This window comes from Varroa jacobsoni, unplaced genomic scaffold (assembly GCF_002532875.2).
Source record: "Varroa jacobsoni isolate VJ856 unplaced genomic scaffold, vjacob_1.0 scaffold_1065, whole genome shotgun sequence".
Taxonomy (NCBI): Eukaryota; Metazoa; Arthropoda; class Arachnida; order Mesostigmata; family Varroidae; genus Varroa; species Varroa jacobsoni.
Window position 1 is genome coordinate 388,592 of NW_019213967.1, and position 17,868 is coordinate 406,459.

At 42.0% G+C, this 17,868-nt stretch overlaps 1 protein-coding gene and 1 long non-coding RNA gene across 5 annotated transcripts in view; one reads left to right on the forward strand and one right to left on the reverse strand.

Moving 5' to 3' along the window:
* Ca-alpha1T (Ca[2+]-channel protein alpha[[1]] subunit T) overlaps positions 1–17,868 on the forward strand; it is an 80,573-nt gene that overhangs the window by 46,741 nt on the left and 15,964 nt on the right. Inside the window, exons 16-23 of the mRNA XM_022843534.2 lie at positions 1,111–1,231; positions 8,847–9,092; positions 9,525–9,695; positions 12,007–12,272; positions 12,958–13,171; positions 14,128–14,256; positions 14,844–15,116; positions 16,495–16,633. Coding sequence (XP_022699269.2) covers positions 1,111–1,231; positions 8,847–9,092; positions 9,525–9,695; positions 12,007–12,272; positions 12,958–13,171; positions 14,128–14,256; positions 14,844–15,116; positions 16,495–16,633 — 1,559 coding nt within the window. The remainder of the gene's footprint in view (positions 1–1,110; positions 1,232–8,846; positions 9,093–9,524; positions 9,696–12,006; positions 12,273–12,957; positions 13,172–14,127; positions 14,257–14,843; positions 15,117–16,494; positions 16,634–17,868) is intronic.
* LOC111266230 (uncharacterized) lies at positions 1,988–6,397 on the reverse strand. 4 transcript variants are annotated; one of them, XR_002683949.2, is made up of 3 exons: positions 4,804–6,397; positions 2,681–2,991; positions 1,988–2,264 (listed from the first exon to the last, which is right to left on the reverse strand). It is a non-coding gene; the product is annotated as an uncharacterized LOC111266230 (long non-coding RNA). The 4 variants fall into 4 exon arrangements; XR_002683947.2 differs by lacking the exon at positions 4,804–6,397 and adding an exon at positions 4,040–4,311; XR_002683950.2 differs by lacking the exon at positions 4,804–6,397 and adding an exon at positions 3,691–3,930.

Sequence of the window (17,868 nt, forward strand, 5' to 3'; positions counted from 1 at the left end):
ACGCTCATCCATATACACCTATCTATCTACCTATATATATATATATATATACGTCTGCCTGAACGCCTCAACCTTCCGGCTTCGCTTGGCCTATTCACTGTCGTCTCTCACCGTTTATATATCTATTCGTTCGTGCCTACCAAACCATCTCGTTATGTACATATCTTTTTCCACCTGCCTATCTTTCTCTCTCCCTCTCTCTCTCTCTCTTTTTCTGTCTGACCAGCCGCAACGCCAACTTCACCAATCAAAAAGCCCAAAATCCGAACAATCCAAACATACACTGCTCCGACTTTGTCATTCCGATTTCCAACCGTCCGAACCAACATCCCCAACCAAAAACCAAGTTTTCGATCAGCTTCTTCTGCCCCCGCAGGACCTCGGAACTGCAGATATGATACCGGACTTACCCTCGAGATATGGGCTGCTGCTGCTATTGGTGACGATGATAAATTAGCGAAAAGAATTCAAACGCCGTTACTGTTCGAAATACCGGTTATAGCCTGCAAACACAAAGTCCACTTACATAAAATTAAAAACAGTTCACGCGCGCTTGTCAGCCCAATGAAGTAGATTCAATAGCCGCACGCGGGTGGGTAAATCGTTGGACCATTATATTCTGCTGGCCTTCGCCTGGTTGTCTCGTAGAAGCCTCCGGATAAGTCGACCTATTGATTACACAACCTAAACCCTCAACATACTTACATCAATTAGGACATACGCAACCTGCTTTGCGTGTTCTTCTCTCTGTAAACTGACTTTTGTTTCTAATCAAAACGAAGACTTAAAGGAACACCAGAACAGGTACATCGTTAAATTTTAAATACAGCTAAGCTGAACGAAAGCCAGGATACCAGCTCATCACTAGAAACGGCAGATACTCGATAGTGATTTTTCCCTGTGTTTTTCCACTCGTTCGCTCCTCTGGTTCCGTAATGTTCCCACTCTACAATGTGACGACTGGTGACTACTAGTGACTACGGCTAACATTAGCACTATACACCTAGCTTTGTTATTATGACTGTGTCGTCCTAATAATCTGATGTATGTTTTATATTTCTTCTACATGGCGGCTCCTTGACCGCGCCCTCGTCCCGCTTAAACGTGCAGCATCCTGGGAATGAATTTGTTCGGTGGAAAATTCTGTACCGTGGACACACCAACGGGGCAGCGCGTCTGTGATAGGAAAAACTTTGATACGTTACTCTGGGCGTTAGTCACCGTGTTTCAGGTACGCAGCCTCCCACATCGCCGCCTACCGCCTTACATTTGATCTCTTACGAAAAATGCTCTCCCAGTCATTCAAGTTCGTGAGTCACTTCGTATCTATACATCTTCATTAATAACAAACAAGCAACAGAAGAATGACAAAGTAAAGACCAAGCCGACAAAGAACATTCTACTCTATTCCTATTATTAATTGGAATTGGTTTCCTTTTTACTTGCTAACGATAAGCTAACCATTACAAATATTTACGCCTGCGCCAACTGAAGCATCCCTATCTATCTCATCCAAGCGTTCTACAAATACCTCATCCACTCTCACGGCCATCTTTACACTCTCTCATATCTAATCCACGAACAAGGCCCGGCTCATGGCTATCACCGAGGAAGTAGACCGCAGTTACGCGGCCTTAAATCTCAATAGATATATTTGTCTGATCGCTCTAAATGCCGTCAATCACGGAGGATCATAGCAGAACCTGCTGCTATTCTGGATGCATCATTTAGTAACTTTGTAACAAGAAATTGTTATAGCTTACCCGAAAATATACAGCATGCAATGTATGTACGTGCAACGTACAAAAGCACTAAGTTGAACATTAAGGAATAGCTATTGAAAAATGTTAAATAGAATAAAAAAATATAAAATTAAAAACGCAAGTTAAAAACTAAAGCAAAAATATATTCATTACATTAAGGCAAACATATAATTTTATAGTTACAAAAAAATGAAGTGAATACAAGTATTATTTTTCGTTTGTGTATTTTATTGAGGCACTTCTACGTTTTAATGAAAACGTGAAGTCGCTATATTGACATTAGGTTTGGCAGTAACCCTGTCCTACGTGGTTGACGGCCAGTCAAACGATCTCATTAGTCGGCAACTTTTACCGGAAATGAGATGCCCTCACAAATGACAGACATTATGTCAGGTTCCTGGTTCTCGCATGCCCATTTCGGATCTGCTCTTCCTTTTCAACAGCCCTGTTTTCCTCCTTCTAGACATCGTTGTGTTCAGAACTGGACGCAGCGATAACGAACTAAGTAAATCAGTAAAAATACTATTAATTAATGGCTCACAACAGGACACCGTATATGTATTATAGTCAAAACGCCGCAGTTTTTACGGCTTCTTTTCGATAAGACGTTCCATAATTGAACTTACGTAGATGCCGAACGAATTATCAATTGAAAGAAACGCTTACATGGCACTAACCGTCACTGACTCAACATGAAACTTTCGCAAACCCCAATTCCGCCGTCAAGCGCCCCTTTTTTTCCACAAACGATTTTTTCCACAAACCTATGCCACGCTCGCACAGCAGTGGCCCATTTTCAGGACGACGAAACATAACATATGACAAAGAATTCAAACAGATGAAGAATATAAGACCCCCATCTAATGATCTATGACGCCTTCCATACATGCACAACCGTGGTCGTTAGGCGTTCTTACCCCATTGGTATATATTATTTGCTAATCCACCTGGCGTCGATGCACGAGGAGCTTAAAGCAACTTCACATGAGAAGACAGCTACAATCCGCAACAGTGGGGGGTTACCATTCATTTTAATGACGATGGTAGAGACGTGATTATTCAGCTGAGGCTGATCTCTGCTATGCTCAACAGAGTCAATCGAGGCAGTGTCGATATCTTCGTTTTGGTGTGTCGAGAATAAACGACGACCAACAAAGCCATGGCAGTCCGAAGTTCAACCTTTCAGGTCCGATGCAGTTACCAGGTCGTCTTATTGTTGCCACTGTTCCTATAATAGAGATCAGCAATGTGGTATGTTATCAGAGCGTTAGATCAGCTGCTTAGTCATAAACCACCATTGAGCAGCTACTAGTACAACCAGAGGTTATATAGCAACTCGTCTTCGTATAAACTACCTCAACCGTCTGTACTCTGTTCTTTCTCTATCATTTACCATCGATCTCTTACTCTGTGTCTTCCGCCCGAATCCATGATAATCGATCTTAACATTTCGTGTACCCAACCATCATTCGCCCCATCTGCGCACCCACTTTGCGCAGCGCCATGCAATGGTCGCTGCAGTTTGATACTTACAGAAAGTAGGTAACGACTATGTGCTGGTTGTGATAATGAGAGTGGGTTACTGTGCGGAGCTGACTGTATATTTAGTACATCGATTGATCAACTGACTCATAGACCTTTGCCATCGGGTCACACGCGCGACAGGTGGGGACGAGAACAGTAGGTGGCAAAGCAACGGAATATGTTGAATAGGACAAAAAGAATCAGCACTTGGCCGAACATATTGAACGTACACCGAGGCTGTGGCCACTGAAGCCGTTCATCTCTGGACGTTCACACCGTACATAAGCGCCGTGCCATACAAAGAAGCTTAGCGAAGTACTATTATGAGAGTAAAATTAACCCTAGAGCTGAACGGCCAGTGGCCAGCTAGTGTAGCACTAAAATAGATCAGTCACGCACTAACCGGGATTGAGCAACTGAATCACTCCGCCGTCTGATCATTAGATGAACCATAACATCCACGAACTCTCAATCGATAGCTTTAGGTGTCTGATCAAACGAGTAGTTAGTCCATTGGTAACGCACATCTACACGGTAACATGTTGCCTGCTGGAGAAATCCCCATAGAAAACGTCTAACATATCCGGCCCCCTTTTTCTCCCTTTATTTTTTTCACTAATTGCTATCATTACTATACAGTAAATATCTACCTGCTATTCACTCCAACAAGTACATTTATAGGATGAATTTATATAATATCATATCGAAGGACAGAATTTGTTCTACCGTTTATGGTATGATCATAGACGTACTTTTTTCCTTTCTATATTCATTTCGGCTCTTGTTACATTTTTGCTATCTTCGAATCCACTATGTCAATGCGTGCGTGTGCTCCGTTTTAGCACCACTTTTTTTATCGTGATGTGCTAGCCTAATTCTATACATATTTTACTAGAGTTTTTAGAATACTTCTACTCTGTTTCCTTGTTTTCTCTCTCCCGCGTATTACTGGTCGGTGGTTGTGAACGGGCTCAATGGCGGTTCAATGAGAATGCTCAATCAGTATCTATAGTGTATTATCAATTGACTGCACTCTCGAATGCTGTTTGTTGATATGGCGATTGTCGTTGTCGTCGTTGCCGATTACATCGTTACCGTTTTGTATATATATATATATTAGTGTTGTCGTCTGCTACTGACCTACCATAATATTGTTGTTAAGCTTCTTGTCAGCCTGGCTTCTTCACGTCTCGATATTATTACTGTACTATATTGTCAATATAGATGTTGCTGTGTCTAATCCCTTGTACCTCTATCTTCCCCCGTTGTTCATTAGTATCGTCATTGTTTTTGTTAATGTTAAGCTTTCTTGTTAGTGTTGTTTATCACAATGAAGAAAATGATGATGATGATGATGCGGTTATTGTTGTTTACGTAGTGAATCTATGTCTACCGTTGACACGCGCTGTATGTCACTTTCAGAGAGTATCCTTTGTCATATAGCTGTTACATGCTGTCAGTGTTGTTTATGTTGTTACTGCTAGTGTTATGGGTGTTATCTTCGTTGTTATCATACCTGCGATTGCTGTTATATGGCGCTATCTATATCTGTGTCGCTGTTGTTGCGGTCTTGACTATTGAGTTGATTGATTACATTTCCTTCACGAGGTCTCGCTGTTCGATTGCGCCACTGCAGCTGCTGTCGCGAGCCGTTGTCTCCGTAGGGGGCAACACCCGACGATTAGATTAGCCCCCGTGATCACTACTGCATCAGCGCACAAGCGATTCCCTACAAACAAACTCAGTGTTTCACACATTACGCCGATGAAATTGATGCTATAATCGCTTTAGGTCGTTTGTTGTTTTTGCCTTCTTTTTATGTTTTATTTAACGAATTTTTTCTATTATTTTTTTCAGTTTATGTCCCCATATCTGTTTATCTCTCATTGAGGCCTTTTTCATTCCTCGGTTTATAAACAATAGCTCGAATCTAGCTGTTGCTTTTCGTCGTCTTCCCTGATCCTAGAAATATAATAGTTGTGCTCGACGTGACACTAAACGAATGTGGAGGGATAAATGGCTGAACGAGAGAGTGCGTGGCCCATTTTTTAACCATACTACAACCGTTTTCGCCGGAGAGGAAGTTACTGGCAAAAGGGAACACTGCTGTTCGATACGGTTTTACTAGAGACCTCCATTTGCCGCACCTCATGTGGGGCACAGGAGAAATGGTGTGGCTGCGTACAGGAGTAGAATGAGGTGCGTTTTTTCACTGATGTTGAAAATTCTGCCGCTGTTATGACTTTTTTCTTCGTTTTTTTTTTCTTTTTTTTTTTACTATAACAAAAATGTCTACCGGCAACCACAACTACGTTAGCTATACGTTACGTATCACAGTTGACAACGTTACGACAGATCGTCATTACCATTCGATTTATCGTAGTCCAGATTCACAATAGCTACCACTCATCCACGAAGTGTATGAACTGTACAATAAGATGCTATTTACGCGTCTTGTGTACGTGTGTCGTCAACGTATAGCCCGACATTATACCCAGAGGCTCATGTGTAGCAAGCATCGTTTACTGGTCGATGTCAGATTTTTAGAACGGACACGACTCTACTTTCTCGTTTTGTTTCTGTCGTACCCACATCTGCATTAGTATTTGTCTACCAAAGCTCAACAAAATTCTTCTATATATATTAAGTCTACTGGGACCTATCTATCAGATCTATTGGGTCGTCACAGCTATGACTGAAGTTTTCATTTGTACCTGCAGATTCAAAGATCATGCCATTTGAACTTCAATTGGAAAGGAGGGCCGGTTTGAAATATAGATGCAATAGCCTATTTTGTGCAAGTTTCAATTTCTGAGTTACAGTAAAAAGAGAAAAAAAAAAACGTAACACACAAAAAAAAGATGTCGCCGGAAGACGATGTTGCCCAGTTTACAATTAGCAGCTTTCCCAAATTGACATGCAAATCTCGCCCGATTAGTTATAACGCAAAGATGGGCAAATTCAAAATAAAAAACAAGTCAATATAGCAGATGTTTAGTTCTCACTGAGATGATACTTCGTCACTCTTGTAATTTATTGTGACGACAGAAGAACATGACCCGCTCGATGTGTTGTTGGACGTGACATCTAGAAAATAGATAACTTTAGAGCAGATTTAGACACGAGGATGTGATGGACAGTAGAACAGGGAAAAAATCTCTAAGAGTAATAAGATTAAAATGAGTAACATACCGCGATACGGTTGGACCGCGTTTCGGTAAAGGAAAACGTACTGTTTGTCTACGTTTGTTAAGTGAAAGCGGGCTTTGTTTTTTGGCCATCGCCAGCTTCGAATATGCCCTGCAGTTTTATGTATAGCCTACGCCTCAAGTAGTTCGAGTTGGTAAAAATCGCTAATATCAAACATAGCTCTGCAATTTATGTATGTGCGTTAACAGAGATAAATGTCTCACTGTTCTATATGTGGTATAATCCAGCAGACTGGAATGGTGATACGATATGTGTTTTGTTTAGTAGTGCAGCCGTAAGTCATATTATTGGCTTCTGTCACAGCTTTTTGGCTAGAAGCGTGTAAGGGTTAATTGACCATGGTTCATTTTTGCTTTTTTAGAATATCAGAAGGCACATTTTTTAAATGATAAATTAAATATAATGCCTAAATTATTTTACGTTCTCAGATGCATGTAAGTTAGATAGAGTGAACTACTAATAATGATTGTTAACGTTTCGAGGACGTTTTCATACAGCAGAAGGAAAACGATGTTTTAGTTATATCAGATTTTTATTTATTTCGACTCGTGACGAAATCCTTTATAAGTGATGCAAATAACAAGAAATCGTTAAAGTGATCAGAGATCCCGCTACAAAAACGTGCGACCAAGCGGTCATGCCAGTTGTTACTGGATCAGAATAACGTAAAGCTACAATGTAATTAATAGACAAATTGAGCGACTGGTTGAACTCAGATCCGAGTCGAGGAAAGGAAGGGTCGTAGTTCACGAAACAGAACTCTAATCAGAAGAAGGACAAAATCGAGACTAAGCAATAATATAATCAATTTTTGAACTGCCATTATCAGAAGGTCTTTTCTCGTTCCCCTCTGGCAGGATCCCTTAAATGATCTGAAAGATAATCGAAAGTGCAGTTGACTTTAAAAGCGTATTGTTATAATGATCGTAGTCTATTTAGTCAGAATGGTGATCGATTGATTGGCAATAATCGATCTATCGATACTGATCGATTGATATAAAAAAGAACAACGATCTTCTGCTATAGACAACGATCTGTATCTATGAGCGGACTGATAACTGACCGCCATGTCCTAGTATATGGTAGTGTTCACGCAAATGTATTTGCTGGCGATTGAGCTTACTGATTTATATTGATGGTTGAATGATTGACCGCAACGATCTGGCGAACTCGTTGGTGGCGGGTTCACGAGCGATGGTGAAGCGTCGCAGCCGGGCCTTGTGGTTTCTGGGTCGTGGCTCGGTGCGATGATCTGACGACACCACCGCTGACGGTGTTAATCGTATTCTGCTATTGTTGTTTCTTCGTATGCCGTGTCTCCTTGGTCGTTCCCACCGGTCGATGATACGATGATGGTGATTGATGATGATCGCAGCTGCCTAGGTATGCACTTGTTTGGTGGTAAGTTCTGTCAGAAGGCAGACGGCAGCCTGTGCACTTGCCAAGATCTCGCAGACACCTCCATCGACTGCCAGTGTGATCGAAAACACTTTAACTCGTTCTTATGGGCGACCGTGACCGTATTCCAGGTATGTGCTTACGAATTGCGCTCTTGGTTGCTGCTGTACACTGATACACATACAAGACAAAAACAACAAGCCGTTTAGAACGAAAGCGGCTACCTGATTCTGCACCCCATCTTCCGCCCCAACTTCCCAACAGGTGTTGAGGCCCAAACATCTTATGAACTATATAATACCACCATTAGTCTACTGTTATGTTCGTAAACTCGTCTCAACCCTCCATTATCGCTTATCTTGCTTCTGTACTACGTTATGCCCACTATCTGACGAATACCTTCCCTCACCTGCACTACAATTTCTGGATGTGGTCATTTAGCATAATTAGGAGTTAAACAGCCGTTGTGCTCTACAATGAAGTGATATTTTTGACCTCAGTCGACACCCCCCATTACCTGATAATCGAACCCCCATGTGTGGCGGCTGCATATGGGCAATAGAGACATAGAGAGGCGAGAATCGATTGTCAGGAAATCACGGTAAGATCTTCAGTACCTACACAGCTTAACCGGTGATGGTATGTGCGCTTGATGTATCCGAGACACTTCAAAATGACCATTAATAATACCGAATTATTCTTTCCCTATCAAAGTGGCGGTTAGTGTTAGATTTCACCCTAGTAAGAGGAACTCTTCAAATATTTTGGAGATACTATTGTACTGAAAGGATAAAAAACGAAAACGTTCGGCGTCCTCCGCGCACCCCTGAATCCTGCATGCCTGTCGTTGATGAACTCGCACCTGTCGACAAGCAGGCGCTAGGGTCTCATCAGCACAATTGCGTATAGTGACTTAGCACTCACTTCATTTGCTCAATGGTGGGGTCGCAGATCTTGACACAAGAGGATTGGAATATCGTCCTTTTTAATGGAATGGAGAAGACGAGCCCGTGGGCCGCGCTGTATTTCGTCGCCTTGATGACGTTCGGCAACTACGTACTCTTCAACCTTTTGGTAGCCATTCTCGTGGAGGGATTTGCCGCCGAGGGTGAACGCAAGCGGAGTATGGAAGCTCTTGCAAATGCCGAAAACCAACAAAAAGTCATCGAAGAAACCAACCTTGACTTTGACTGCAAGGTAAGTCAAACTATATTTTGAGATTATTTCATTCACGTTGAGCCTACCGAAGAATAGACTCCGTAACGACCGGCTTAAAGAAGCAGTGTACTATTAGTTGCGCCGTGCGCCCGTAGTTAATGTAGGAAATGATTACGTTATCTGTAAACAGTAGCCTTGTCAAGCTGCATCTCTCAGTCTGGGCTCAAGATTCCGGAAAGCAGACTCTGCACACTGTTCACTAAAGGCGTTCATTTCTATGAAAGTTTACATCATTAGTTTTCAAATTAGTGTAACGTCTCTAACAAACGCTCATATAAAGCGGGATTCCTTCCCTAACGCTAAACGCGACTCACTATGTCCACCAGACGAAATATCTTTAGCTATTTCCTGATGATGAGACTAGCGTCTAGTCACAACCAAATACCACATAACGATTAACTGGCGTCGCAGGTCACTGAGGAAGAGGACATAAGTAAAAACAACTTATGTAGGGAACGGCGGCTCCAGTGTCCTATTATAACTCGCACTGCCGCGACGCCTCAAGGAAGCCCGAACACTACGTGTATAGAGTTGCCACTCATGACGCTCACTACTGAATCCATCGATTCAATTGATCGCAGCGTAAGTTCCAACAAACTGCTCAGTTAGATCGGTAGTCGTAATCATCTTGCTCGAGTTTTTATTGTTGCACTTTCATTTCAAGTTCAACATACCATTGCACAGGTATGCATAGTTCGCTTCCTAGTTTTAATGATCTGTTTGTACTAAAAGTGTTACTGTTTAAGGTATTCCTGATAAGCGATCAAGTGTAACACTGTGTTTTTGCTTTCCGCCACTTTTACATTCTGATTCGAATACTCTTCCTATCTCTTGCTCTACTATCCTATCTTGTTTGGCATCTCTCGCTTGCACTTTTTCGCTTTTCAAAAGATCTCAGATGCACCAGTATCCCCGCTGTCTTTGGGACCAGAGCGGGCGTTCCCGCCAGGGCCCTTGTCGCCAAACACGTGTACTCTACAGGTGCCCGGCGAATTCTTCAGCAGAAACAATGGCTCGAGCTCGCGGCGACGCCGAAGGAGCTGTGTGAGTCCCGTCAACGTGGCGCATGCTTTTCGTAAGGTACGTTGCACGCCAGTATTAGTCCCAACAGATTGCTCTATATTAGAAACTTAAAATCGGAGGACATAATATGTCGTCACTGGGTGTTCAAGTTAAAAATTAGAATGAGCGAAAAACTGAACCAGTAGCTTAGATCAGGAATGCGCCAATAAAAAAAGCATCAATATAATTCTACCGATTAGACGTTGAATTGCAACATCAATTGATCAGAACTTAAGCATGACTTCTGTTTTAGCTTTTAGCTAGAATAAGTATTATATACATATATCTACGATATATGAATATCCGTCAGGTACCACTACGAAAATAGCGAATATTTGAAGCTGTTGCTCTAATATCATTAGACAGTGTAGAAAGATGATTTTCCCCACCACCAAGTGAAAACTCAAGCGAAGTTGCACACCGACGTTTGCCATACGCGGTCAGGCCTCTTCACAGTTTCTTTGCTGTTGCTGCGAGCCCTGCTCCTCCTAACATTCTTTAATCATTTACCCGGCACTTGGCTATTGGCAGACTATGCGTTCCGCACTAGACCAACTGTTAACCGTCCAGCACTATGTCCTTTAATTTGTCCTGATCCGCGCACATCACACAGGTTCGTGCGTTGACTCTATCCAGTTCCGTGTTGAATTTAAGTGAATCGAGTAACTCCATACGGCATTTGAACTTAAACTGTCTTGATAGCACCGGAGCTTTACGTTGACGTAGTTTTTCCGACCCACTTCAACGTATGACATGCACCCAACAAGGCAGTTTAATAGAAACGTAAAATGTCGTGTCCAGTATATTGTCCCCACCATCGAACCGCGCCACCCAATCAAATTATCCAACTCTAATTAGCCTCACAAGTAATACCTCTGCGCATCACGAGGCACCGTCTCACCTATCATTGCAGTTGCCCAGAACACGCATGAATGGTCGAGGCACGATGACAAGCTTGTTCTTCCCTTTACTGTTCCGCACCAGTATCGACGACAACACGCTTGTTTTTTTTCATGACGCAACATTGAATCAAGCAACAATTACCGCCACTAGTAGACGAACAGAAAGAAACTACGAAAGGCTGACAACATATCTGCTGAGACCACAAACGCTATTCCTGTTTATCTTCTTTTTGTCCATCTATCTATCGTGTCCATGAATTTCTGCCACCACCTTCTCGAGCAAACTAAAACACATAGTAGTGATAAGAATCTAAGTTGGAAACAACCATAATCTTAGTATGCAGCTATCATATGTACATAATTTGATCTATCATGTACGGTCAGCAAGTATCGGCCAGGAACGAGCACCACCAAAGTAATAAACATCTAAACAAAGATTATTCTAGGAATAAGTCATACCTCCCTGTTACCAATCAATCGATTCTCCATGCCCAACCAATACCAACCCATACAAATCCTGCAACGAAATGTGCATCTTCTGCAATCATTTGCAATTGTAACCAAATCAATCATACGTCACGTCCAACCCGAATCGTGATCGACTGTTATCAATCATCCAAACAACCACCGTGGATGCCGTCCGCCTGTCCGTTCCGTTGAGACCTGTTTGCTGCGCGGTTGCTGTGCGCTTGGCTTCTAATGGGGACGCTCACACGCCTATCCCGGCCATCCTATGCGTGCCTGTGTGGTGGCGTGTGCGCGCCACCTGCCGCCCGATTGTGCAGAGCGAGTGCTGGACCTCGCAAGCATCCGCGGCGTGCCCAGCTTCGCAGGCATTCGGCTTCACCACTGCTTCGCCGCCCCTGGCGTCCCCGAAGTCTCAAGTCCTGATTCGGCCCGGCTTACCCGTATTATTCGATCGCAACCAGGCTTCAGTAACATCAGCTGGTGACCCTTCCCTGGTGCCGTTGGACGGCGCCTCACCACTCGGATCTCATCCACAGCTGTGCGCCTCGACGCGAACAACAACAGCAGTCACGGCGATGACACCTGCTACCGGAGGCTTTCCATTACTGCCACCACCCATTGGCCAGTCGCAGTCCGCCCACATGAGTCCATGTCCCAGTCTGTTGCCGAGTCCACTGCCGTTGACGCTGCCACCACTGCCAAAAGGCGCATCGGCCGCTAAAGCCAAGTAAGTGTCGGTATATGTATGTTTGGTCTATATGTGGGCTTAGAGAATTTTTCTTTTTCACTAACGTCGAACGTATAGCTATGATAACGTGAGGTTGAATTCAATTAATCGACAATTTCTAGCGACGAGTTCTAGTGATAACAAGTAGTTTTCTTAGAAACACTTTTCCCATCATAACGGAGTCTGATAAGAGTGCTGGCTGAATAATTGGAGCAATTGGTAAGACACATAACACCAACCAAGAAGCCAAGGTCACAGGTTGACATGTGTGTGACGAAGTGATTGGAACCTACTTTCTAAAAATAAAGGCCTTTCATACCTTTCTCGTATCGAATGAAATATTTTGCAAGCATTCCCACCTGCCTACCAGCCTGACCGCACATGACCGTTCATCTTTCGTAGGACCTTTTTTTTCATATATGACGTGTATGCAATAGCATTAATCATAGCACCTTGAATCAATAATGACGATACGAAAATAACATAAGAGCTAAACCGCAACGGCATGCTAGGTGGAGAAATAATGATAGTAATAATGTGTAAATGTAACAAATATTGGTGGCAGTATACCTGGTCCGTTTTAGTAATCCGCTGAAAGTAGCTTCATAAAGTTGCGTTATTTTTCGAATGAATAAAAAATGGCGCGCGCTATTCTCATGTATGACCTCTGTGATCCTGTTCTCAGTAAAACACTAAATAATCAAAAAAGCGCCCCACATTCAGCGCCAAAGCAGCTGGTGTTGACAAAGAATGATACAGGCAGTCCAGCTAGTCGACTGCAAGGACTCCAAGGCAACGCCGTTGTGATCTCACCGAAGCTGAGCCGTGAGAGCTCACTGAAGAAAAATAACGTCGACATTGACAGTAAAACTGCAAGCGAAGGCATTATGAAGAAACAGGTTAGTATAATAGGCAGCATCTCAGTTTTCTTTTAAAGACTGCAAACACGCCCCGGAGAGCTCTGTAATTATTTAGTGCAGTAGAACTCAAGAAAGAGGTGTTTCGTCATATTGTAAGAACGTGTGTTCATCAGATGTACAAGCAAATGTATTTTTCAAGTCGTAGCTCGATACATATTATAAGGATTTGTTGTTTTTTTGCCACTTGTCAATTAGTTGACGTTCGCTTATGCATGTGACTGATTTACTTCCTTTACGGTCAGTGTTTTACCTGAAGAAAAAAATTTCTGCTATATTAGTCACGGATCAACTGAGGTAGAATTAACCGAAACGAATGAAAGCGCTACAATGAAATGCTGGAAAATAAATACTCGTCAAAGTATCGCGGCTACGTGATATATAAAGGAAAATTCGTAGACGTCGAAGGCGGCACAGTCTAAGTGGTGCGCCGAAAAAGAACCTCGACGTACTTCGAAATAATTGAAGCGTGACCGTATCTTTAACAGTACAACCTACAAATGTTTTAAAAGGCTAAGAACGGTTTTTGATGGTCTCTTCAATGCCGAATTAATAGGGCGACCTCGCAGCTGAGCAGCCGTACTTAAGCTGCCCAACGCATGTTAGATATTTGCTAATATCATAATAATGTATACAAATCATTGAACGACGCTTTTTAGGTTTCTCTTGTTTGGTATTAACAGCAGGGCTTTTTCATCTTACTTGTGACAGAAGACGCCATATCAATAAAGTTCAAAGTGTACATATGTTAAAATTTTGTTATTCAAACAGCGTAGCTGTTTTAACTTTGGCTAGGTTAGCTAGTTGTTCAAGCTCCGCAATTGACACGTACTACATGAAACATATGGTTAAGTAAAGAATATGTTTGTTAGTTAATTTGTCTATGTTTCATTACTGCTGAACGCCAGAATGCCTCGTAATTTATGCGCATTTCTTAGTTGAACGCCGATTTAGAAGGAAGTATCGGTATCGGAGGCCAGGATATCCAGATGAAGGTAATTGGCAATTCGGGGAAGGTAGTCGCCTTCACTCAACCACCGTTATTGCCCCCCCCTCCCCTACCCAAGGTTGGTATTTCTTTTACATAGATATTCTGATTGAGAAAATTGGTAGCGTAAAGATAGCTCAGATAGCGTTTTATTATCGGTATATTTATTTCTGTGTATCTGATATAGCGAAACATATTCTGAGGTGACTTTTAACGGTCCCAGATTAAAGCTCAGCAGTCGAACCCATTATTAATGCGATAAGTATCTTTTAAGAGCGATTCAATAGAAACTAAAACACCAAATTTAAAGTTGCTCAGTCACTAGGCGCAAGCGCTCACTATAATTGAAACATTCTCAACCGATGCCCCCAACCTGACTTGGAATATATTTGTCTGTTTAAAACAAATGATGCTTGCATGTACGGTAGGATGAGCCTGCTGTGGAAGAAATTCTCATTTCGGTCAAAGCAATACCTATTTTCTACGTATCTGTCCTCTGAGTAATATCGTGTAACTCTACAGTGAGAATTTTCTGAAACAGGACATTTCATTTAGCTTGTCTAAGCCCCATCAACGTGCTATCATACAGAACGGGTGCAGACGTAGCCGGCGTTGTCCTTACTCAATGATAATAATAATATGGTGATGATGATGTTTTTTTTATAGCTGTTCGGCCTGTTCGAACCTCGATGGTGTTTTAGAAACAAGGAAGACTACTCATTATTTGTATTTTCACCGACAAACGCTATTCGCGTATTGTGCGTACGATTGTCAGACTCGAAGTCGTTTGACTATACCATACTTGTATTCATCGCCTCAAACTGTATTACGCTAGCGATGGAACGGCCTAACATCCCGCCGTCAAGCCTCGAGCGACAGATATTAGCTGCAGCTAATTACACGTTTACCGTCGTGTTCGCCTTCGAAATGGTTGTCAAGGTAACAAACTCCGCGGTCTTAAACGATAACACGGTAGAGCTGTAGCAGATGCATTATCAGAGCACGCTAACTAGCATCAATGATAAAAGTAGCACTATTATCGTCGTCATAATCTATATATGACAGCTAGAAATACATAAACGGTAAATCGTTTCAAAGCAACACAAGTTTTCTTCACATAATATTAACAATTACATATAGTTATCTTTGGTAGTCCGCTAAGGTCCGCATGTCTATACTAGGGAGTCTAAACGACCCAGCTAACCTAGAGTCAGATGCCAACTGAGCATACGGGCATGTCTCGCAAGAATCACGGATATTTAATGTACATACAATATACCTTAGTTCTCTAAGTGTGTAGTGTTAGTTTACTTCAACTACACCGGTGACTCAGTTAATTATTGATAATGTCTTTTTGACGTTCGATCGAAGAGTCATTATTTCTGGTTTTGGTAGGTGGCTGCGGTGCTAGCGGCTTTTCGACCCAACTCGGAAACATAAACAATGTTCTATTAGGGGAATCAAAAGCACCTTGTTTCAATAGCATTTGTAGTGTATGGTATTAAGGTTTACGTACGAACAGTTACCATAGTTTCTATTTTTTTTCCCTTACACTCTGTCATATATGGCAAAGCCATCTGAGCTATGCTGGACTTCAACCTCGTTGCTTACTTCTGCTTTCAGAGCAGTAGAACTTGACTTCTAAAGATTTCGTTGCTTATGCAGCACAACTTCGGCGCTGCCACTCGCATAAATGATGGAGTGAAGGTCGTTCAGCGCTAGCCCTGATTCAGGCGTTTGTCCTTCTGTGCAATAACCTTAAACATTAGAGCCTTCATTATCCAAAAGATTAGGATCACTGTTTGTAATAGCCGTAGTAAACAACTTAGGTGGTACATCACTAAAAGGAGGTTGAAATGAAAGCCGCTGAACTACCCTAGAAGTATTACCGACTTCCACCCGATAAAAACACAATGATATTACGAAACAAAAAAACCCGTTGGCTGGCTGACCATGGCTGAAGGCTTGGAGCCACAGAACCGAAACGGCCTTGGTTGCCCGAACGAATGTAGTCGTTACTGAACAGATTATCAAACTGAAGCGTAATTTACAATAACCTATTAGCTACCACGTATGTATCATATGGATAGGGTCGTTTGTTGTTGCACAGTGTAGCATAAACATATTACGACGGGCAGATTTAAGAACATTGTCGATCTGCTCTCAAGTGTGTGGCCAAAATATGCCCGTGTAGTCGATATGATGTGTAGAAATCAACAGGAAATCATCTCTAGGTTTAGATGGATAGAAAAACCTGGTGCGGCAGATCGTTTATTCCGTTTTGTCATGATGTGCTGCAATTCTTTCCTTGATCCAGGTGATCGCCAAAGGATTGTGGTACGGGCCTCATGCGTACCTCAAGAGCGGATGGAACAAGATGGACGGAATGCTTGTCTCAATTTCGCTCATAGATTTTATGCTCACCATCGTCGCAGATGGAGGACCCCGCATTTTCGGTACGCTCAATCCAAACTGACATGCGTTTTTCTCATCCAGAGAGCTCCGAGTATTATGTAGCCCGTAAATGGTTGACTAAAAGTGAGGCATTTTTTGTTGCTAAAGCACAAACATATTCAATGAAACTAGAAGACAGATACAAGACAGGGTAGGTTCATTCTCGTTCTTTCAGGACAATGTTTTAGTAAACATGTAAATTTAATGTTCTTAGAAATTCGGTAAGCGAGCAGCTCGAAGCGATGTTGTAAACAATATATTATAGGGTTTTAACTAGGTTGTCACGGAGGAGACGGACTGTTTCTAGTATGTTGTTATGAGATAATAATTTTTTTCAGTTTATATACATTTTTACAACTAATATTGAAACAACCAATACTACGTAGAATTTTTTTTTAAGATACGATTTTATCCACATCCCACTGTTTCAGTCTCTTCTTCTATCCTTCTGTTTTTTTATCGTACACGAAACCTATTTCTCCGAGTGTGATAAAATCAAAGTGTATTTTCTGTTGAGAATATCAGCTTGGTTTTCCAGCTTGAAATAATGATGCTAGGCACCAGCGAAAGCCATTTCTAGCCAAAAATTATATTGTTTCTTCATGTAGAAATTAGCTATTGCGTGAAACGCCGCATGTTGGACCCTTGACGATTACCATAAACATTCGTTATCATCGATTCTTTCGGTTTACCGCATTACAGATTATACACCGATACGAATACGATTCATTCTCTCATAAAAACAGGCAGCGCGATCTTTTCGGAGCTTCGCACTTGATGAAAGTAAAAACTTCGTTTTACGAAGAAGCACACTTTGACTTTACGCTGTTAGCTATGAGCACATGCCAATACTTTTTTATGTCCCTACGCTTGGTTTTGTAACATCTTATAGTCATCCTAAATCAGTCTGTCCAGTAACCTATAAAAATACGTGGTTAGCTTGGCATAACAGTCAGGCTCTGCCAGATGATGGGTATGAATAAAAGGCAAAGTGTGATCGGCTGCCATTTTCTAAAACAAATATAGGCGCCAGCACACGTTCAGTTACTGACTGCTTGAATATTTAAGCGGCAATCTAGTGGCAGATAAGAGCTTCCTATGACACAACGAAAGACTATGTATATATACAAGCGGCTGACTGCTTACGGGCAGTCAATTATGAGTACATGTTCAACATACTGTCTGTAAAGCACAAAGGGCATGAGAAACTTGCTCTAAATATCCTAACTATTATTAT